The sequence below is a fragment of the Alnus glutinosa genome, chromosome 11 (assembly GCF_958979055.1).
Source record: "Alnus glutinosa chromosome 11, dhAlnGlut1.1, whole genome shotgun sequence".
Classification (NCBI taxonomy): domain Eukaryota; kingdom Viridiplantae; phylum Streptophyta; class Magnoliopsida; order Fagales; family Betulaceae; genus Alnus; species Alnus glutinosa.
In genome coordinates, this window is record NC_084896.1 from 25,211,123 (window position 1) to 25,233,759 (window position 22,637).

The 22,637-nt window shown below is 35.0% G+C and overlaps 3 protein-coding genes across 3 annotated transcripts; all 3 read right to left on the reverse strand.

The window, feature by feature from the left end:
• Positions 1–959: 959 nt before the first annotated feature.
• On the reverse strand, positions 960–9,255 carry LOC133882874 (uncharacterized). Its single transcript, XM_062322103.1, has 10 exons — positions 9,051–9,255; positions 6,519–6,586; positions 6,255–6,280; positions 5,270–5,360; positions 3,732–3,827; positions 2,773–2,844; positions 2,454–2,512; positions 2,236–2,358; positions 1,522–1,593; positions 960–1,442 (listed from the first exon to the last, which is right to left on the reverse strand). The coding sequence occupies exons 1-10, from the start codon at positions 9,138–9,140 to the stop codon at positions 1,378–1,380; spliced, it is 762 nt and encodes a 253-aa protein (XP_062178087.1). The 5' UTR covers positions 9,141–9,255; the 3' UTR covers positions 960–1,377.
• Positions 9,256–10,916: 1,661 nt separating this feature from the next.
• LOC133882511 (transcription factor MYB44-like) lies at positions 10,917–12,081 on the reverse strand. The gene has a single exon (XM_062321699.1). It carries the CDS (start codon positions 11,986–11,988, stop codon positions 11,203–11,205), a length of 786 nt encoding a protein of 261 aa, XP_062177683.1. The 5' UTR covers positions 11,989–12,081; the 3' UTR covers positions 10,917–11,202.
• A 7,030-nt stretch (positions 12,082–19,111) lies between these two features.
• LOC133881700 (uncharacterized) lies at positions 19,112–21,892 on the reverse strand. The gene is made up of 2 exons (XM_062320704.1): positions 20,813–21,892; positions 19,112–19,805 (listed from the first exon to the last, which is right to left on the reverse strand). The coding sequence occupies exons 1-2, from the start codon at positions 21,584–21,586 to the stop codon at positions 19,590–19,592; spliced, it is 990 nt and encodes a 329-aa protein (XP_062176688.1). The 5' UTR covers positions 21,587–21,892; the 3' UTR covers positions 19,112–19,589.
• Positions 21,893–22,637: the final 745 nt, after the last annotated feature.

Genomic DNA, 22,637 nt, shown 5'->3' on the forward strand with positions numbered 1-22,637 from the left:
GTAAACTAAATGTAATGTATATACACGTCTATGAGGAGGAGAACTGAGAAGTCGTGCTAATCCCGTGTTTGGTTTGGATACATGTTAATGTTAAAAGTTGGGCTTGTTTTTTGAATCATGTTATTGTTAATGAAACAATGCTACAATTTCTTTCATTAGTACCCTCGTTTAAATTACCCACTTTTGAATTGTGTTTGGCATTATGATCGTGACAACGTATTTTCATTTATTAGGAATGAGAACGTATGATTACGCTGATGACCATGATTGAAGTTGGTGTATATATGATCGTGATGGTTGTTTATGATCCGCCTATACTTTGTGTATATCAGGTTTTTGTTTTGATTGTGTACATATCAGTATGATTATGAAGTTTGTTAGTCCCGTCTATCAGGTTTTATAAAAATAATAATAAGAAAAAAGCTACACTTATACTCCATCTTTCATTACTTTTGCAATTAAGAACTCAAACTTTAAAACATGTCAATTTAAAGTATTCATCTTTCAATTTTTTTCAATTTCGACCCTCTGTTAAATTCAGTCAAAGTTATCAAAATACTTCTTTTTTTAAGGAAAAAATAAAAAGAACAAAAAATTGCAAGAATTTAAGTATTAGTAAGAATTTAACAGAATTTACAAAAATACCCGTACTTGAATCTTTGAAATTTTTATAATTTTTTTTTAAAAAAAAAAAAATACAAAAACAAAAAAACACAAGGGTATTTTGAGAATTTTGATAAGATTTAACAGAAAATCCAGAAACTTAAATTCAACTATGAATCTACAAATCAACCATGAATCTAAATATCAATTGAGCATTGAAAAAATTATATCCAACTATAAAACCGGGATTTTCAAAGCTTGGATTCAATGGTGTTCAACTAGCTTTGTATTGGGCACAAGTGACATACTTACCAAACCACCCACAACGTTGAAGTGTTATAATAAGAATCAGCGGCTTCGAAATCAATCAAATCTAAAGCAATTTTCTAGCTTTGAAGGACAACAATCAACAGGTGCCTTAAAAAAGTGAAAAATTACCACCCAATTGAAAAGGGGCAGACACTTTTTGAGTTTTTGAAATATATATTGGCGGAAGACATGTGAGAAGGGGAAAAATGGATACATTCAGCATATCTATTTGGTCAATATTCTGGAGAAGAAAATATACACTTAGCTGCCCTGACTTCACTTGGTTCCAACTTGATTTTGCAGTGGTAAGATGCCCAGAAGCCAGAAAGAAAGCTACGAAACTTGTTTAACGATCATTGCATTCATCAAAGCCTTTTCTCGCGTTGATGCAGTCCCTGAACTAGTAGTCCCCAAACCTCATTTCATTATATATGCTAACCTGAACTGTTAGTTAGCCTCGGTGAATCATAACCTTTGGCTAAAATACATGTTCATAAAATATCTTGAAGGATTGAAGCCGCTCAAAATCACTGCAGAGTCAGAAATTGAATTCAGCTTCAACAGGATCCAAAGCAAAAACACAATCAGGAGTCATATTCAAACACTTACAAATAGGAGAAAGGACAATGACAGCGCCAATAGGGTATAGAAAGAATGTGGTCCTCTCCAGAAAGGGCAATACTGCATAAGGACACCATATATCATCATCAGTTCATGAAAACAATCTACACTAGTCTTATTTGAAACTGAAAGTCATATTCGGGCAAGTTAATGAAACATGTTTCAGCTACAAATAGTTCAAATAAACTGATTTTGCTTACAGAATGAAAGAACCAACCCACTAGAATTCCTCAGCACCAATTTTGGAACCAAGTTCATTTCACTTTAACGGTTGTTTAAATTTAGTCAAGTATGCCATGGATCCAAAATTGGTTTATAAGTCACCCCAGAAAATAAACGTCAAATATCCATTGAAAAAGGAACGCCGGCATTTTGGAACTATAAGCATAAAAAATGCAACACTTGACATCTTCACCACATAAATACATTTTTCATGCAACAAAATTATCATTTCACTTTCTAAAAACTGATCTAATTTGAAGATCCAAGTCAGAAAGCCACAAGGTTGTTATTTGTAGCCATGGCCAATAAATGAGCTAAGAATTAAAAGCCAGGACAATTTGTTCATAGTGATGAGACCCAATTATCTGGATCAAGACATACCGAATTTACCACCCTCCCCCTTCATCCACGAGAAGATAAAAATAAAAAAAAATAAAAAAGGTTAAAAGCAAAATAGTAAGAACAGAACATTTAGCTTACCATCATAACCTAAAAAGTTCAGATAATGGTAGTAAGAAGCAGCCACCATGAAGAGCAAGTTTGATAGCAATACAGGAATGAAACCATGGGCTACCAAAAGGGGTGACATAAAATATTGTATCACTGCCACAAAAACAAACACATCAATTAGTTGCATTAATTGAGGTTGAATCTAAAAAAACAAAAAACAAAAAAATGCATAGGAAAGGAGCAGTTACCATAAAGCATAACAAACATAGGAAAGAAAGAGTTGCAGTGAACGTCAAACGCGTACAGCCTTCAGCCAAAGAAGTTAGGGCCATGCAATTATTAGATTGTAAAATGCATAATTAAAGAAAAATAAACCAAATTTAGACATTAAAACAAACATTTAAATTTAGAAGAGTGATATTGGAAAATCGATTACTATAACATTAGCAAAATACAAACGATGAACACGTGAATTTATACAGCTTTGTGATTTATGTTCGAGATAAAATTTGGCTGAGCTGTAATTAGAATTAAACTAGTAAAGAAGTGGGAAGTTTCGAGACTTGCCATTCAACTCGTTGCTCAACCACATGACTGTTGGAGGGAGCCTCTGGCCGAAGGTAAGAATTAGTCAGGAACCTGTATGGACATTGAGGAACGCAACTTGTAATTAAACCATTGTACTGCTAATATACTGTATAACATCAGTTCTATCTATAAGGTGAAAGAGTATGTTGGTATACAACACACATCACTATAGCATGATTAAGACACTAGACTAGAAGCATGACAACAAAGACATCATTTTAAAATATCCCAACCACGCCCATTTTATTCCATTGTGATAAAATTACACGGGACATTATTTTAAAGGTCCGATAACAACGTTACCACTACTGAAAAAATAATATATCAATAAGAGGGCAACTACGGGTATAATTTATTTTTTTTTGACAAGTAACTAAGGTTATAATTTTAAATAGAATAAAATGGTGGAAAGAAATACATATGTACAACGCCAATTAATTAGTAAGGATCCAATGAGCTGACAGCAATTTAAGTCACGGCGTTGAGTTAAGTTAATATTATCTGAAAGGTGAAATATTGGGGGAAAAAAAGTCTTTAGTTCTTGTTTTTTTCACCCATGTAGAACACTGCAACAATTGCAGGGAATATCAGCACAATAGTTGGTCCAGCCATGCAGCAATTTACAGTCCAGATATGCACCTTCTGTGAGTGAACAATGCAAATGGCAAGTGACCTCAAATTCCATAATTAATTTAGATAGTAAGCTCATATAAAACAAAAATATCATTCTTGTGAAAATAGAGATGAATGTTGACAATATCACGACAGAGACTACTCTTAGCAAATTCGGGCCACTACCATGGTGCTTTAGAAAGTATAAAGCCTAGAAAGCTCGGACAGGGTACGCAGCTCCACAGATGTTGGCATCGAAGTAAAATATGCACAACAATAAGACAACAAGAGTAATTTCACTTATTAATGGAGGAAGTGGCTCTTACCAACAGCATGTAGCTAGAACTACTCCAGTTACTAAAAAATGGAAAAGCAATACTGAGATAACTACATAAACAGCATGTGCAGCACTATGGTCATACCTGAAATAAAAGATAACAATATGAGGATCAATACAGGGTAAAAAACTCATAATGCAGGAATTTTCTTTTTTCCTAAGCATAATGCAGAAATTGTTGAACAATCTAAAAATAATATATAAGACATAAATTGATTAGATTAGACATCTTTGAGGTGAGAAATTACTTAACTGGAAAAAAAAAAAAAAAAAAAAAAAAAAAAAAAAAAAACCACATTTCATGTGCCATACTCTTCAAGCATATCAATATTAAATTCTGGTCACAAATTTGACTTGGTTTCTTCTTTTTCACATGAGGAGTAATATGGTATTTCTTACGTTTGCTAGATTGAGCTGTAGTAATGGCCCATATTTTGAGTCTATTTGTGCTATCAGATCTTTACCTTTGGTCTTTAGGAGTTTAATGCTTCCTTTATCAGTAAACTATTATAAAACCTGTAGTTTTTAAATATAAATTCCTATTAAGTGTCAGCTACTACATGATTAGTCCAATTGATCTATCAATTTTTTGGAGATCAGTGCAGGGAATTTTTCAGCAGTTCTCAAAATCCTTTGCGGGTGTGATTGCTTACAATCGCCTTTGGTCTTTAGTAGTTTCATGCTTCCTTTATCAGTAAACTTTTATAAAACCAGTAGTTTTTAAATAAAAATTCCTATTAATTAAGTGTCAGCTACTACATGATTAGTCCAATTGATCTATCAATTTTTCAGAGATCAGTGCAGGGAATTTTTCAGCAGCTCTCAAACTCCTTTGCGGGTGTGATTGCCTTCATTCTCAAGTGTGACTGCTTACGATCATTCAGGTTTCTATCTACTTCTTTCTCCTCCTGCCACCTCTCCAATTCATAGATAACCATTAACCACAATCTCCCACCTATAATGGATCAAACCCTAGGCATCCTCATTAAAGAAGAGAAAAACAAACATAACTACAAAGGCCAGTGGTTGCTTTCTCTTTCTTCCTAAAATCGGTAAAACAAGAACTTTCAGGTGTGTTTGGTTAGAATAATATTCTACTTTTTTCAAAAATATATTATATTTTATTTAACTTTTTCAAATTTTATCTCGCAAAGTCAAACCTCGTAATTTGCACAGTGAATTCAAATAATATTCGGATTCAAAACCCAAACGGACCAAAAGTGTGTGTTCGCAGCTAAGTAGACCTCTAAACATCAGATCAAGCTTACTAAAATGCTTTAATTTCATTACAAAACCCTTTTCTACCAAATACTTGACTCTCCTTAGTCCATTCTAAATCAAACTCTTGAATCTACAGAACTTTGCATCCGGTTGTAATATGAGCATTTGATCTATATTTGATGATGCCCTCAGCTAAGTAGTTGACTAACTCAAGGTTTTTCACATTGGTTTTAAAAATGGTATAACTGTCACTATTTAATGGCATTAAAGCACTATCCATCAAGAGCAAGCATCTTAGAAACTTACGCAGCACAATAAGCCAAAGTTGCAACTGTCAAAAGAAGGCTGCAGATCACAATAAAAGCGGGATCATCACGTGCCCATTGATTCTTAGTTTCTGAAACCAAAAAACAAGTAAAACTTTTAACTTGCATCTAACATTAGCAGCAAATTTCACAATACTACAAGTTTAATGAGTCCTCACATAGGCACTACAATTAAGAAAGTCCACAATGCCAATCCACATAAGTTCATTCCTCATTGTTTGAAGTATATGTTTAGATAACATAAGTAGTCCTACCCATCTAAGAGTCATTCCAATGACTTGAAGCAACTTTTGAAAACCAAATACAGAAAGCAATGCAACACACATAATTTAGTAAAACTTTACTTATCAAAATAACAATTTAGTAAAACTTCAAAAACAAATATTATTAAAACGAAAACATAGATTATTAAACCAAGTATCTGATATTCCCCAATTTTTGTCATAAAATCAACTAATAGTAGTTCTCTGATCATTAACTTGAGTCACTATGAGCATAATTTACCACCCCACCTTTACTTATCAAAAAAATAAATTTTCAATATAAGTACCAATGTTCCTTATATTGAAAATTTATAGGCATCACTATCACAATAAATTATGTCTTAGCTGATTTTATTTCCTTCCAATGTATGACAGTTTAAAAGTAAACCAATGTTCCTACAACTGTGCTGATAGCTACATCATTTAACAACCATGGCAAACCGTTAGTGCAATTAAAAGTGTTAGTCAGAAAACAACAGCTTTTGTCTGCTATCACTATGCCAACTGTACAATTTATGACAGTGCACAGTGATAATTACAGTTTGGCAAAGATAATGTTCCAATAATCACACGTATAGTCAAATAAAAATTAGATGAATACAATAGCCACATTTTACAATTAAATTTTAACACCAGACATAGATTCAATAGCACCAACCAGATGACATAAGGAAATGATCATTCAATGGGAAGTGGACTTACGCTTGTGATACTTAGTGTGCTGATAGCTACATCCATTGTAATGATCCACATGCACAATACAGAATTACGATAATAAGGAATTTTCCAAATAATAAACACAATGCAACTCATCTCTTGTATAAAAAGTATGGGAAAAAAAAAAAAAAACTCTTCTTACATAGAATGGATAACTACTGTGGATAATACTAATCATAATATAAGTAGAAAGAAAAAAAAATGATAATGATCATGATAAGGACGAAGATCAAAAGGGTGGACACTTACACAACTTTTGGCGAGGTGCATAGGTGAAGCATTTGCCAAAAGGAATATTCAACATCCATTTGTTGCCACTACAATGAACCAACCAAAAGCAACAGGAAATTCATGAGAAAAATCGAACGTACTTAATTAAAATATGAATGATCAAATTCAACTAGCGAATGAGTTCAGTCATGTTGTCAAAGGCTTAAAAGGACTGCTTCCATGACCAACAGTCCAACGTTTTCAAGGAGCAAGGTGAAAAGGTTATGTGCATAGTAAGCAAACCTATCAACAGATGGACACAAATATGCTTGTCATCACAATGGATAAAAGTATTCAATGTATCCTATTGGTTAACAGTTGGAATTTCCATCACATATCCTAGTGGTTAATAGTTTTAGCCATTTAAAAATTCCAACTGTGTGGCCTATGTATCACTTTAAAAGATTACAGTGCTCTGATCATGTGTGGTTTCCTAGGGCCTTTGAAACTGCTCTGATCAGCTGTGTGACACGTCACCCTAAGATCTACATGAGCATGCAGAATCTGAACTCTCTCATCCTCAGATCTATGAATTTTCGGCAAATTTGTGCTCTCAGAGTCAATTTCCATTCAAAAAGCATATAAAAAAATAAATGAATGAACTCACGAGTAATACTTTACCACTACAAAAGGAACTTCTAGTGTAGCAATGACCAAGCATGGCGCATAGTAAATGCAGAGAACAAGACAGTTTATAAATCATCATTCATATGAGTATATGTCAATTCACACAATGTTATATATTAATAATCAATTGTTATCTTCTATTCTGTACAGTCTTCAAGTCTTTTGGACTGGGATTTTCATACTCCCAAAGCAGATAATCAAGGAAATAAACCAGAAATTTAATAGATTTATGTGGAATGGAAAGGATAGTACTTCTGCAAAGGCCAAAGTTGCATGGAGTGAGGTTTGTTATCCGAAGAAAGAGGGTGGGTTAGGTCTGAAGAATTTGGAAGTATGGAACATATTCTCCATGTCGAGGCATGTTTGGACGCTTTTTGCTTGTGCAGGATCTATTTGGGTTGCTTGGATTCAAGCTTATATGCTAAAAGGGAGGAGTTTTTGGAGTGTAAGCATTCCCCAAAGTTGCTCTTGGTGTTGGAGAAAGATTCTTAAACTTAGGGGTATTGCTAAGAATTTTATTAAATTTGAAGTACGTGATGGAAAGATGATTCATCTTTGGCAGGATACCTGGCATCCTCTTGGAGTGCTGTATGAGAGGTTTGGCTCTCGTGTTATCTATGATGCTCATAGTCGGTTGGATTCTAGACTTGATACTGTTTTCAGTAATGGCATTTGGTGTTGGAACCCTGCTCTGTCAAAGGAGCTTGTTGATATACAAAGTCGACTTCCTGAAGTTCAGCTTGGTTCTGTTGATAAGCCGGTATGGACTATTGCTCGTAAGGGTTCCTATGAAAGTGCTGATACTTGGGATTTTTTTAGGGATAAGAAATTTGAGGTTGATTGGTGGCATGTTGTTTGGTTCCCTTTTGCAATTCCGAAACATTCTTTTATCATTTGGCTGACTGTACAGAATAGATTAACTACGGGTGATCGGCTGTTGGCTTGGGGTTTTCAAGGTGATACACAATGTGTGTTCTGCAGGAATGGTGTTGAAAGCCATGATCATATTTTTTTCATGTGTAGCTTTAGTGCTCGTATATGGAAAAATTGTATGCAAAGGTGTAATGATTTGGCTCCTTCTCTTGGTTGGCAGAGGGTGTTGAATGATGGTTGTAGAACTTGGAAGAAGAAAACGATGGCGGGAGTTCTTTGTCGTTTGCTATTGAGCACTGTTGTCTATAATATTTGGAGAGCCAAGAATGCTATTAAGTATCAAAATGCTCCCAAAACTGAAGAGCAGATATTTTGGGAAGTTAGATCAAGAATTCTGGAAGAGGAAAGTTTAAGAAGAATAGAGAGAATGTTAAGCTTTGTCATCGCTGGAATGTAGATGTTTCTATTCTTGAATAGTCCTAGTTAGTGAGACTTTGGTTGTTTTGGTTCTGCAGCAGTTTTTTCTGCTTTGTTTGTTGTTCTGTTTTGTTTCTTGTTGGTTTATTGTTTGTAACTCTGGTTCTTAGTTGTTAATAATATTGATCACTTATTCATCGAAAAAAAAAATGTTATTAATACAATTGCATTAGCAGAGAGCATTAACAAGAAATGATCTTCCTTTCTTTCTCGGATTTTCCTTCTGAGTCAAAGAAGTTGTATACAGAAAACGAAATGGATAACAAATTTACATGAATTGCTTAGTAGTGAATGAATTGCTTGATCAGAACTGACAACTAGCACAGAATTTGAGCAGATATAAGCTAATCATCTAAATTCACGGAAAAGTAGATACTGATAGTCGGAGCATGTGCTACTCCTGGATCAAGTTCATGACCATGAAATGCTCCTATCAAATTCGTGCAAAATTGGAGATTCGATTGGCACAGCGATCAGATCCGCTTAGAGAAAGAAAAATTTCAAAGAGACAGAGAGAAAGAGAGAGAGGAAAACCTTGACTATCCGGCGTAGGTACGGAAGGAACATAGGGTTGGCTCGGGAAGCAGAGGACGTTGACCGCCCTTTCGAGACTGTGGGCAACATCTCCTTCGGACTTTGCAACTTCTTCGATCGAAGATCTCTGAGATTTCCACAGCTCTCTCTCTCTCTCTCTCTTGCGTTCAGATAGAAGGAAGCGTAAAAACGACGACGATTTATGCGTAAGTTGGGCCGAGTTTTAGTTATGCAGTAGTTGGATTCTTGGTGGGCTAACGCTATTGGTACAGTAATTTATAAATAGCGAGACTTTCTTCCAAAAATAAATAAATAAATAAAAAAGCGAGACCGTTTACAAAGAGGCTGAAGAACAGGATTGTAAATTTGTAAATCAGATTTTGCTTCTCTGAAAGAAAAATGCTACAAAATTATTTTGCATCTCGTTGATATTGATACTTAAATTTTTGATGGCTGAGTTAGCTCCAATTATATGCCGACACATGTTAGCAAGTTATAAAATAATTATAAAAGAGTTAAATAGTATAGAATTACTCTTAATTTATTAAACTAACAAATATTTTCAAAAAGAAAAATGTTATACACCACACTTTTATGATGTTGCACTACCAATTAGGCCGTGGATCAACCTTGTTTAAAAAAAAAAAAAAAATTCCAATGGCTAATTGGCAAATATCACATCAGTAAAATGAGATGAAAGTAGTGTATAATATTATTACTCTTTCAAATAGAGAAATGCTATATACCATATTTTAATCCCACTTTTCTAATACGGCACTGTCAATCAACCTTTGGATCATTATTTGTTTTAAATAAAATAAATAAATAAAAAAACAGATTTGACGACTAGTTGAAAGTACCAAATAAAATAATATATCATACTTTTATCTTATTTTTGTTTCATTTTGTTGATGTGATACCTGTCGATCAGCTTTTGATTAAAAAAAAAAAAAAAATAGAAAAGGTGATCGACAGTGTTACATTAAAAAGTGAAATATGATTTTTGACAATCTGGTAATTCGTAATATACGATTATACGTCATGGGTCTACAATTTGCCATTGAATGGTTAGAAAGAATCCAAGTCCCCAGTCATGCTTGGCAACCTGGCTTAAGTGATAAACAACGCACTATTGAGTTGGATAATCACGAATCTTTTACGTTACTCTCTTTAAAACTCGCCTTTTTGTTAATTCTTTTTGGATAATATTTTTTATTTCATTTTGAAAAAAATAAATAAAAGTAAAGCACTCTAATGCTAGAGAATATCTTTTCATCCTTCTTTTTATTCTCTATTATTTTATGGAACTTTTAAAATTATCATCCAAACTATTAAATTTTTATTCTAATGATATTTTTAAAAGCCAAAAAATTCAAGAAAATAAAAATAAAATAGTCCCTAACATTACTCATTTTTATAAAGTCTTTTTTAAGTAGCTTTTTCCACACTGTTTTGACTCTTGAGTAGCTTTTTCTTATATTTTTTTTTAAAAGTAACAAAAATGACTGATAAATGGTCTTGCTGTTTTAATTGCCTTTGCTTTTTTTCATTTCTCCTTGAATAAAAAAAAAAAAAAAAAAAAAACCAATTTTCCTTTTTGTTTTGAAAACACAATACAAAAGCGATAATGAAAAAGCTTTAACAAAAAAACCTAATTGTAATTTTAAGTCTATGATCAAAATTTTTGTTAAGAAAAAACAATTCATGATTTAGAAAGGGACAAAAAGGTCATTGTGCAAAGGCTTCCCCCCCTGGTCAACAAGGTCAGAAAATTATGCAGAATTTAGGTACAACCGTACTGTACGGCTCATTCCGTAACTTAACCCATCTCCAACAAAAATCAAACTGAATCGAAAAGCAAAAACATTTAACTAACGATCTAATTTCCATCATTTCTTTCTTCCACGGCAAAACCCAATACAAATCTCACTATCACTTTCTAATTTTTGTTTTAATCCTCCTCCTAATTTCTGTACACCAGCCTCAAAATTATTTTCTTTTCGGAAATATCAAAGACAAGTTAAAAAAGAAAGAAAAAAAAATCAAGAAACAAATTGGTCGTTTGTTTCTGTTTTGTTGCCTATCCCAAACCCAGAATCTTCTTGCTCTGTTTACTGTTTTCTTTTTGCTTTTTTTCTCTCAGATTCATAATTTAATGGTCAATACCAATGCGCTTAACGCCCTCACAAAGAAGCCCAGCCTTCTCGCGCCCATCCATGTAACTCTTCACTTCCTTTCTAATCATGTCCTTCATCACGTCAACTAACTCCGGCGGAAACGTCGACGATCGGTAGCTATGATAGGACGGTGATTTAGTGTTGTAGTCAGGCGCCGAATCCTGGCCGGAGCGCGGCTCGTGCGACTCGGTCCCTGGCAGAGACAGAGTTAGCAGAGTCGACGGCTCGTCAGTGATATGGTTCGGACGCGGCGGTGACTCGTATCGAATCATCGCGTACGAGGTGGATATCGCCGGGAGACCCGAATCGCTAACGTCGGATCCGGAAGGGCTACCGCCGGGGCTGTAACACGGACCCGCCGACTTCTTCTGCGGCCGATTCAGAGTCTCGTCGGCTGTCAAATCGGCGTCGTCGCCGTTCATCATCGAGGAGTACTTTCTCTTGAGAGTGGAGTTCCAGTGGTTCTTGATCGCGTTGTCGGTACGGCCGTTGAGGAGCCTAGCGATGGTGGCCCACTTGTTGCCGTACTTGGCATGGGCCTTGACGATGATCTGGTCCTCCTCCGGCGTGAACGGCCGGTGCTCCACCTCCGGCGAGATCTGGTTACACCACCGGAGCCGGCACGACTTCCCGGAACGCCCCGGGATCGCCTTGCTTATCACCGACCAGCTCCGAGGCCCGTGGCTCTGCACAAGCCTCCTCAGCATCTCGTCCTCCTCGGGGCTCCACGGACCCTTTACCCGATCGCCGTCCCTCTCCATCAATCAAGAACCCTAACCCTAGAACAAAACCTAATAAAGCTTTTTCTTTTTGATTTTCGGTTTCTCTGAGAGGCCTCGGAGTCTCTGTTACGAGAGCGGTGGGGGAGGAGTAGGAGGGGTTTATAAAGGAAGGGTTAGGGTAACTGATAGAGCCGGTTAACTAATACAGGTACTAGGCGTTACGGGAACCGGTACTGCTCGGTTACAGGTTGCGCCAGTATACAGCTGTATTAACTACCACGCGTCGCCACGTAGGCTCGTGGATTGCTGAGAATCCTCAACAAAATCTCGCCGCTATTGGGTTTTCTATTTTGACTCGTACAGTTATGGAAGTTACTCAGAAAGGGAAGGAGAGAAGGACATTCCGGAAGAGGGAAAATATCGGGAGAAAGTGGAGAGAAACTGAGACAGTGAGAGGGGGAGAGAGAGAGAGAGAGAGAGAGGGTTTGAGGATAAGTTTGACTGAGCCAGGCTGGAGAGCATTACGTAAGGGAATTTGGTTTGGTTTTTTGTCTTTTTGTGGTTTTTTGGGGTGCACGGAAGTGGTGAGGTGGCGAAAACGACAAGAACGGTCGCGGAATTGGAGAACGGATCATTACTGACAAGCTGTCAGTCCAGCCTGGAATACTGGCCGCACGGAGGACACTCCAACGGCCTTGTCCACCGACACGAGGCGGTCACTCTCCGCCCCAATTTGAACTTCCCAAACCGACTCTCTCTACTTCCACTGGATTAATAGAACCGCAAAAGGTTCTGGTTAAAAATACCAATCATGGTACCGAATAATATGTATTCCTTTTGGGATAAGGTCTTCCTTGAATTTTTGAATTCCAACTCGTAGTTAAAGTAAATCAATAAATAAATTATTATTTTTTTTTAAAAAAAAAAAAAAGGTTCTATGACGCATATAACATACTAACTAAGTCAAATAAAATACAAATAATAGTGTATATATTATTACATCATTTAAAAATTGAAATTTTTAAATAACGCAATACCATATACACTGTTAGAAAATATAAGCCATAAAATAAATCTTCTTCGTTTATTTTGGTAAGGATGAAAATAAAGTAAATACAGCAAAAAAAAAAAAAAAAAAAAAAAAAAAAAAAAAAAAAAAAAAAAAAAAAAAAAAAAAAAAAAAAAAAAAAAAAAAAAAAGAAAGCGAAGATCTTAATTAATGACAGATAATTAAGTTGCAAGTTGTAAATTTACCGGTATTACCAAAGAAAAATTCAAAACCCCAACAGTAATTTCCTTTAGTCACGTTGATTTAAATTTAAAATTTGGATTCATAGTGGAAATTGAAAAGTTAATTAATACTGGAGTGGATAAGTAATTTAGTAGTTACTAGTAAAACGGGTGCAGAATTTCGGTTAAGTACCAAACCGGCTAATGGCTAATACCACGGTTGTTGGTACGAATAATCTGTGCTCTGATTAGTCCAACGGAAAGAGTTGGTTTGGGACTTTCTTGCTTTTGCTTTTCCTCATATGGAAAAGACGTATTCTACCCAAATTTGACCAACGTGTCATTTCTATTTCTTAACTTTTTCCATTTATATTATTGAGGTCGGTGAGTTATTTTATTGTTAATTATTAGAGGTTGGTCCTATTCCTATATATGTAGACTAGACTAAATGCCCTGCTTGTGTCTTAAACCCCTCCAGTCCCCCGTTTTTAAAATATAATTAACTCATTTAAGTTATAGCTTTCACATTTGGCTCATTCAGTTTTTACTAAATTTAGTTAATTTTTTATTTTTATTTTTATTTTTATTTTAACTATTTACTTTTTTAAATTACTTACGTCCCACTCTTTATTATAAATGTTCGCTTTCACTATTATATTTAATTTTTTTTTTTTTTAATTTAGAGGAGATAAAATGGTAGAATATATATTACATTAGGTGAGCGTAACGGTGATCATCAAATTTAGTAAGCACGGTGTTAGTCAAATGTGAGTAATTTTTCACTCAAATTTGCGTCCCACCTAACCAAAATAACATTTAGATAGCTAGATGTATACGCTCATAGCCACTCATGAATGTTAAATCTCATATTGGTCAGTTTCTTATTAAGTGAGACTTCGCTTTATAAGTAATTTTAGGAAGCTTCAATTGAAACTTAATTAGTTCTTTTGGAGTTATATGACTATTGTTTTTTCTAGACCTGTTTTTTCTAATCAATACGGGAAAAATGGGCTACATGGGACCAAACAACATACCAAAAGGAAAAAAAGCAATGCCGAAAGATTCTGAAAGAATAACGGTAACCAAGAAATGGGTCCATAGATGATCCCAAATGAACCATGTACGACCCGGTCCTATGCAAGCAGGGGCGGAGTCAGTTTTTGCAATTTGGGAAGGTCAAATTGAAAAAATAAAATAAAATAAAAATTAGGGGTAATTTTTTTTTTTTTTAAAGAAATCTTCCAAGAAGTTGTTGAGGGAGAGGGACTACAATATTATAAATGGTATTTTAAAAGTGTATTTTGGTTTTTAAATATAATAAAACACTAAAGTTTTTGCCAAAGTCTTCAGTTTTTTAAGACAATTTTATGAAATTTGTGATGGAAGAAAGTTATCTAAAATTGTCTTGAAAATAAATTTTTTTGGAACAAAATTTGGAAATAGAAAGAAAATGGTAAGCCCTTGTGTGGTTTGCTTAATTAATGTATTGAGAAAACACTGTTAAATTACCAATTAATCAAAAAGATATTGATTAAGTTATCAAAAATCAAATAAATTATGTAAAAGAATGCCCTTGTGCAATGAAACTCGACCATGCCTCTGTTCTCTCTTTTGCTCAATTGAATTTCATTAAACATGATCAAACATTTTAGAACTTAGATTAAAAAAAAAGAAAAAGAAAAAGAATCATATGTGGTGACATGTAGTGTTTTCTTTGTTGTTTATTTTTATTTTTATTTCTATCAAACGACAACGATGTGCTACTACAAATGATCGAATTAAATGTTTGATTTGGATCCAATAATTTTATATTAGGACACAAGCGTCCCAATTTTAACGGGTATAACTCCAACTGAAACTGGACTCAAGCCAATGCTTTGACCCTCGAGTAAGGTCGTCTAGGAGGCGATGCAATCCTCAAAACGTGTACTAAAACACAAATTTATTAACTATTTTCATGAATAATATATTTTTTTTTATTGCTCCCTTTTGCTTTTAATTAAGTAATTTGCCAAAAACATGCTTGAGAGCTATATATTATTAAAACCCTAGTTTAACAGAAGCCATGATAGACTGATAGTGTGTGAACCCATATCATTCCATCGGTGAAATGGATGGTGACGATGATATATATATAAACAAATACCTACATATATATATATAATTTACACGTGATAGGGATTAGAGAATAATCAAGAATGCATGTCTTCTTTGCTAATTAAATAATGTGCATTGCTTTCCCTAGGTAGAGCACATGTTGTAGCCTTGATTACGCATGGTGAGGAAGAATCAAACCCTATATACAATACTCCTACAACTCAACCAAATGTTGGATTTTAATTCTATTTTAATGCTAATATGACAGAATTTGGGTGATTCTTGATACTTGTCGAATCAAATGTTCTTAAACAAACGACAAGTTCTAGTGGAATAGAGATCTCAGCAATTTTTATGTCTAACCACTACCAAAAAAAAAAAACTACATTTAGTGCCGCTTTTTTAATGCCGTTTTAGGCTATATAAACGACAACAAACAGTCAGTGCCATTTTATTAATGCCGCTTCTCAACCGATTAATAAATTTTATGACACTTTTCCATTAAGCGGCATTAAATTTAATGTTGTTTACTCTAAAAGCGGCATAAATTTATGCATTTTTCATAAAAACGGCATAAATTTTATGCCGCTTTCAAATTAAACGGCATTAAAACCATGGTTTATTGCCGTTTGAGAGAAACGACATTAAAAAAAGGCAGTAAATGTAATTTTTTTTTTTTTGTAGTTAACCAATATGATTAGAGATTTTTTATGAGGTCTACCTGCTCAACAAGTTTTGAGCAGCTTACCCGCTAGGCAAATCTGGCGAGGCAGATGAACCTCATAAAAACTCTCTTATATTTTTTATTTGAATTACTGACAATCCAGACAAAAAAACAATTTGCTGAAAATCCAGATCGATCCTAGTGACAGCAATCCTACCTTGTGCAGAAACATGGTGGTGGATTTAGGTATATCAATTGACAATTTGTGGTGTAGAATGAGCTTTGGATAATGTGTGTACAGTAAAAGAGATTATAATAAGGATGATTTGCACGTGGTTGAGAAGAATCGAGGATGTTTCCTACATATGCTGATTTAATTAGGGTATGGTGGGTGTGAAACTAGATAGGGAGAAATTGGTTTCCCTAGGCAATGCACATGTTGTTGCTTTTATTAGCCCATTTGTCTCCAAAAGGGTAAATAATGCTTGAAGCTCAAGGTTGTAGTTAAATGATACTATATTGTATTGATATGTGAGGCAGCAAAGTCATCAAGGCAGGCAGGTAAAAGTTGGATGATTGCTTGATCCAGATTTCAAAAGATTGAGCTTTTCACCCATTGAAATTATAAAAACACCTAAAAGAAAAAAGAAGCTCTCTCTCTCTCTCTCTCTCTCTTTTACTCTTTGTTTTTTGCTTCTTTTATTTTTTTTTTTATTTTTTTTTGTTTTTAGGGCGAAGAAATTCATTATTTACAATCATCAATGAAATTGCATTCAAACGGGACGCTTTTTGCAATTGATTTTGTTAAAACACACGTTTAGCTTGCAAATTTACATAGCATTTCGAAACTCGAGGGTCGTTACATTATAGACTATAGAGAATCATATAACGTGATTTACAATAGAAGTGATTATGAAATACACATGGCTTTGATTCTGCTGCATAAAACGGTATGCATGATGATCTTAGATTTCATTCCATAAGTTTTGGCAGTTGGGTTTGAGAACTCAAAGTTAATCCTTTCATCTTGTATTCTTTTTTAGGTAAAAAGGGAAAGATAGTTTTATCTATGAGTATTTCGAGATTTGTTTGATAATATTTAAAAAAATTAAAAATAAAAATATTAATAAACAAGATAAAATATAAAATACTTAAAATTACTTTTACCAAAAACACTTTTTTTTTTAACAAAAAAAAAAAAAAAAATTCTCTAAAAACATTAAAAAAAGGGTAGCCTTGATTTAAGCTATGAACATAATTCTACTCTGGTCTCTGCGCAACATAGGTGATAGGGCCTAACGGCTAACAGTCGGACCCAGGCAGAATTTGTTATCACAATAATTACAAGTAATTTGTGGCATATGAGATAAAATAAAATAAAAAGAAAAAGAAAAAGAAAAAGAAAAAGAAAAGAAGAGATTAACAAGATTCTTTGTTGCACGTCATACTTATTATATTTTGTCATGGTATAAAATGAAATAATTTGATCCCTTTTTGTAAAGGTAGAGTCATTAAGCTTTATTTGGAGTCCATGCATATATATATATATATAAGAGATATTAAATCAGTTCTTTGTGATTACATCGATTTGGATGGTTATCAATATTGTAATCTAATCCCACTCCAACAGTAGAGAGGCTTTCTTCCAATCTAATCTACAATTTTATTTTATTTTTCAATTTAATCTATAAAATTTATATTTGTCTTTAGAACACGTGATTATCTCATGCAAGAATCACATGCTTTCTGTTAATTTTATAAAAAATACATTTAAAAATATATATCAATTTAATAAATTAAATTTAAAGAATTTCCATCAACCCAACTTCGAAGAAAAACTTCATCCCTTGGCGAGCAGTCACTCATGGATAACAAACTAGTACACTGCATCTTTGCAATGACAATATGAAACGCGGTGCTGATAGTTAACTCCTTCGTAGGGACATGAGGCTTCCCTTTGGAAGAAAAATTTTGGCATGAAATTTACAGGCACTACAAATTATTTAATTAAATAATTTTGACACGGGTCTCCCTCCTCGTCGTCTGAGAGAAGACGCCGGAGAAGACAAAGAGGGTAGACCCGACGACGACAAAGGAGACCCAGTCGAATTGCTGTGTAGCAGCTCTGGAGGGTTGTGGGTTAGGATTTGAAGACAGTAGGATTTCTTTCCTCCTCCTTTCTATTTTCTTCCATTTTCTTCTCCTACGAAAACGGAAGCTCTGTTTTTGGGTATTGTTTGGGTGGACCGGTGGAGGAAGAGAGCGGTAGAGGCTGATCTGAATCTTCTGTTGGGCAAGTTGAGAAAATTACATGCTCTAAGAACAAATAATGCACGTGAGATTTACATTCTAAAAACAAATGTCAAATTAAAAGAGTGCAACCCAATTTAGTAGAAAACTTCATTAAAAAGAAAGAGTGAAAAAGACTAGAACTCAAGAATGAGACAGTGAAAAGTTTGGGACAAATCTGTAGGCATGGCTTTCTAATTTCAAAACATTTTCTTGCAGCGAACATCCTCAATGTTCACCCTCTGGAGCAAACATGAAGTTTCCATCAATGAAAAGCTTTTCCCAGAAAAGAAAAACCAATTAACAGCCTATGATTGGAAGTTGGACAATCATCAAGCATTCTTCACAAATCAGCTAGTATTCTCATCCCAATGCCAAAACAATCCACCTAGGAGGCAAGGAATATTCGTGGGCATAACAGCAGTTTCTCGCATGAATTCTCCTCTTTGGCCTAGTGGTCCTGAAAGGGATAGAAAAACCACTTCCCTAAAAGACCAATCAGCAAGTTTGCACCCTAATCAATGCCTTACTCAAAGCCTCAAATGGGGATACAGGTTGACACTTGACAGTGATGAAAAAGTAGACATATTGACATCATTTGAGTTGAAATGAATCTTCTAATTATCAGCAAAGGAAAAACCTGTGTGGAAAAACCCAAGCAATTCCACATTGACCACATAGAAGTAGAAGAAAGAGATAGATAAAAGGAAAGAATAACCACAAGCATCTAGCAAAAAGAAGATACCAGTTCTAAATATTAAAGGCCACCAGTTTCTATGACAAGTACTGAAAGAACCCATAAGCAATCAACTATTTATAACAAAAATAATAATCATTATGTGGAAGTACATAAAAAGGGAATTTCAGAAGAAGAAAAAAATATACCAGCCAACCAAGATATCTGAAATTTATTAACAAGATCGCGACAGTCTGTCAGCTTATGACACAGACCAATAGCTACAATTAAAATGAAAATTGTGATGGTAAACAGCCGCCCGTAAATTTTTTTATCTGACTAAACCTTACAAAATATGAAACCCAAAATTAAGGCAAAAATTCGTAGCACAGTAATGATTTAAGTGGCGATTTCTCATCAAGGAAACTAGTAAAAAGAAAAATAAAACATATATAAATAAGATAATTAAACTGACCGCGTGTACAATACAAACGAATTCCAAAACTCACCAATTACTCTGACTGCTTCCACTTATGAAATAGACCATGGTCAGGTTATTGGGAAAAATGCTTATTTGTCTTGCTTACTCCTCCCTCCTGTGAAGCAGACTTCTAGTTGTTAATCAAAAGGAGGTATCTGTGATGCAGCTGCATGATAAAGAATGCCCTTTTTCTTGAAGGCTATTCAGGTTCCGGTGCCACTTTTACTGCTATCATTGAGTTCTTGGAAGAAAGTTTTTGCGGCTTCATATGTAGACCAGCAGATAGCTGCAGCAGGAGCATGAAAAAGCATCCGTGGAACCCATCCCCGCATGAGCCCTCTGTATCCATCCTTTCTAACTATTGTTTGAAGTACATCCCCAATTGAGCCATTTGTATATCTATCACATCCGCATACACCCTGTACAGCCAATTAAATGTTATGCATCCTGAATGATTAGTCACTAACCATCACACAGGTCATCTTAAGAAATTACAGATTATGTAATAAGTATTTACCAATGAATATATACATGGTTTTCAAAACCCTTTTCTTTTCCAATTATTCATTTTTATTCCTGATATTGTTGAAGGGTACAGTTCATAGTTGAGCAGGAATGTGGGACCAAATATTTTGATGCCCTCATGAGCACTATCAATGATTTTTTTTTTTTTAATAGTTTCACTATCAATGAATTTGTAATAGGTAACTAGCGTATGTTGTTACTACTCTAGTTCTTTTGTTCCATGCTTCTTCCTCAAGAGATGGAAAGTAATCTACTGCTTGGTCATGAAAAGAAATTTAATTACGAAAGTTTCATTCCACCGTGATGGCTAATTCGAGAAATCAAACTTCATCACCAAACACAAAAGTCATGTACACAATGTCTAGACTATAAAGCATGAAAATATTTTGAATAAAACCATTCTTTCAGGGGAACAATCGCCACCCAACTTCTAGTAAAGATAAGTAATCAGGTATAAAATTGCAGTGATATCTACGAACATTAAGATGGATTCAGGCAAAGATGAAAGTAAAGAATTGGAATCCATTCCCAATAGAGATCAATGAGTAGCTTGTGTTCATTAGCAAAAAGGTAAAAAATTATAACCATTACATGCAACATCCCTCTCACGTATGCCATATCTTGCATATGGAGTACTTACCTAAAAATCAACCGGAAGCTATTGTTTTCATGCATAATTGTTTATCGAAGTGTTAACATATGAAACAAATTTTCCAAATTACAGTTCTAAGAGTGAGAAATACAATGTTGTCTTCCTACCTTAAAATTCAAACTCTACAGACATAGATATACTAATGCCAGTAACACCACATAGCCTAACATAAGTCTCAAGTACCGAAGTACGAACAAAACCTTAAAATCCAAACACACACCGTAACCGCAAAAGAAACCAATATTATACCTGACACTGCAATTGGGTCTTGACAACATCAAGGGGCGTGGTCACAACCGCAGCCAAAGCCCCGGCAGCGGCCCCAGCGGTGGCGTGCACGGCCAACCGCTCATCGCTAGCACTCTCTGGTGAGATCTCCATCAACCCCCTCTTCGTCGCCTCATATGTCGTAAAATGCACGGCTGTGAACGGCGCGTTCATGATCACAGTGGTCCTATACGACGCATAGAACGCTCTAAATCCCTCCTCTTTCAACACCCTCTTCACGCAATCCAAGACACCCCGATAGGGGCTATTGCTCAGCTGAAGCCTCTGCTTCACCATATCCATCGGCGTGAAAACGGCGTCGCTCGCCACCGTCGCGAACACGCCCGAGACTGCGTGCGCCGCCGAGTTATTCGGGTTCCCCCCGGAGAAGTACTTCTTGCACACCTCGTAGACCGAAAAGTACACGGCGTGGGCCGGTCCGGCCCCGAGACCCATTGCGCCGATTCCCCTGTAGAGCCCAGCGGGACCCTCGGATCTCAAAATCGACCGAAGGGCTTGCCGGACGCCAACCGACTTGACCGGGCACGATACCATAGCCTGCATATGGGTCTTCACAGTGTCGACCGGGAACATGGCCAAGTGCTCGACCGTGCCGGCTATCGAACCGGCAATCATGAACTGCCAGAAGTGGAGGCCGTCGTGGGCCGACACTGCCAACTCCGGGTGGAAGTCTGGCGGCTGCGGTACAGGCCGAAATTCCGGGTTTTGGAACTTAGCTGTGGCGTCTGTGGCCATGGAGATTTACGGTTTTGGAAGAATTGGCTGTGGAAATGGGCTTAGAGGCCTACTGGGTTTTCTTTGGAAAGACTGAATCTCGTCGATTCGAGGGCCTGTGAAATTAGGGTTTCGGATTAAAGTCAAAATTAGGCATTTAGCTGCCATACACAGCTAGGTCAAGGTGGTGGCTGGAGATAAGAGAGCTTGGATGACAATTGGCATAGGGGTTTTGTAGTTGTTGATGAGCTTTGAATTTATAGCAGTCAAGATTTTTTGTTGTCGCTTTTGACAAAGGTTCCATAATTATTAGGGTTCCAAAGAATTAGGAAATTTTTAGGGATTTTTTTACTGGGAAGTGGGGGGTCTCTGACTCTCAGGTAAGAAATCAGACATAATGGGAAAAGTGAATTATTTTGGTCAGATTAAAGAATCTTACTCTTGTTTTACATAAATATGATTTGGTTTTGTGTAATAAACCACGGTAATATAGATTTTTTTTTTTTTTTTTCTTTCAAAGTTAATGTAATTTTTAAAATTATTATTAAATTTAAGATGAATTACTATTAAATTTAATTTTAAATTTTAAATTTTAAAAAAAATTATAATATTACAAAATAAGACAAATACCAAATTCTTCTGACAAATTTGAGGGAACATGGGCAATGGGCTGTTAATTATAGGCTTATAATTTTGGACCCGACAGAATAGAGAGGGATCCTTTAAATTTTGAAAAATAATTTTACGTATAATTTAATAAGATATAATGGATGGCAAATATTTTTAAAGATAATAAATAGTGAGATATAAATAAAGATAATAATTAGAATTTTGAAATTATTTTTATACAATGATTAAAAAATATAAGCAATCCGGATACACCAATATCCTGTTTTAGTAGTTAGTGGCAAACATTATATACATCTATTTGTCGTAATTTCTTAATAATATTAGGATTCCAGTCTATTCAGATTTGTAGCTTATTTCTCGTAGGGGAAAATTTTAATATTTTTTTTTTTTTTTTTTTTTTTTTTTTTTTTTTTTGAACAAAGTAGCCAATCTTCATTTAAGT

Bases quoted from the DNA above. Each gene is read 5' to 3' on its own strand.
- LOC133882874 (XM_062322103.1), bottom strand. From the start codon at position 9,140: ATGTTGCCCACAGTCTCGAAAGGGCGGTCAACGTCCTCTGCTTCCCGA. The intron at 6,587-9,050 runs GTTTTCCTCTCT...GGTTCATTGTAG, and splicing joins ACCTACGCCGGATAGTCAAG to TGGCAACAAATGGATGTTGA. The intron at 2,359-2,453 runs GTAACTGCTCCT...TTTTTGTGGCAG, and splicing joins TATGTTTGTTATGCTTTATG to TGATACAATATTTTATGTCA.
- LOC133882511 (XM_062321699.1), bottom strand. From the start codon at position 11,988: ATGGAGAGGGACGGCGATCGGGTAAAGGGTCCGTGGAGCCCCGAGGAG.
- LOC133881700 (XM_062320704.1), bottom strand. From the start codon at position 21,586: ATGGCCACAGACGCCACAGCTAAGTTCCAAAACCCGGAATTTCGGCCT. The intron at 19,806-20,812 runs GTATAATATTGG...TTGGCTGTACAG, and splicing joins AGACCCAATTGCAGTGTCAG to GGTGTATGCGGATGTGATAG.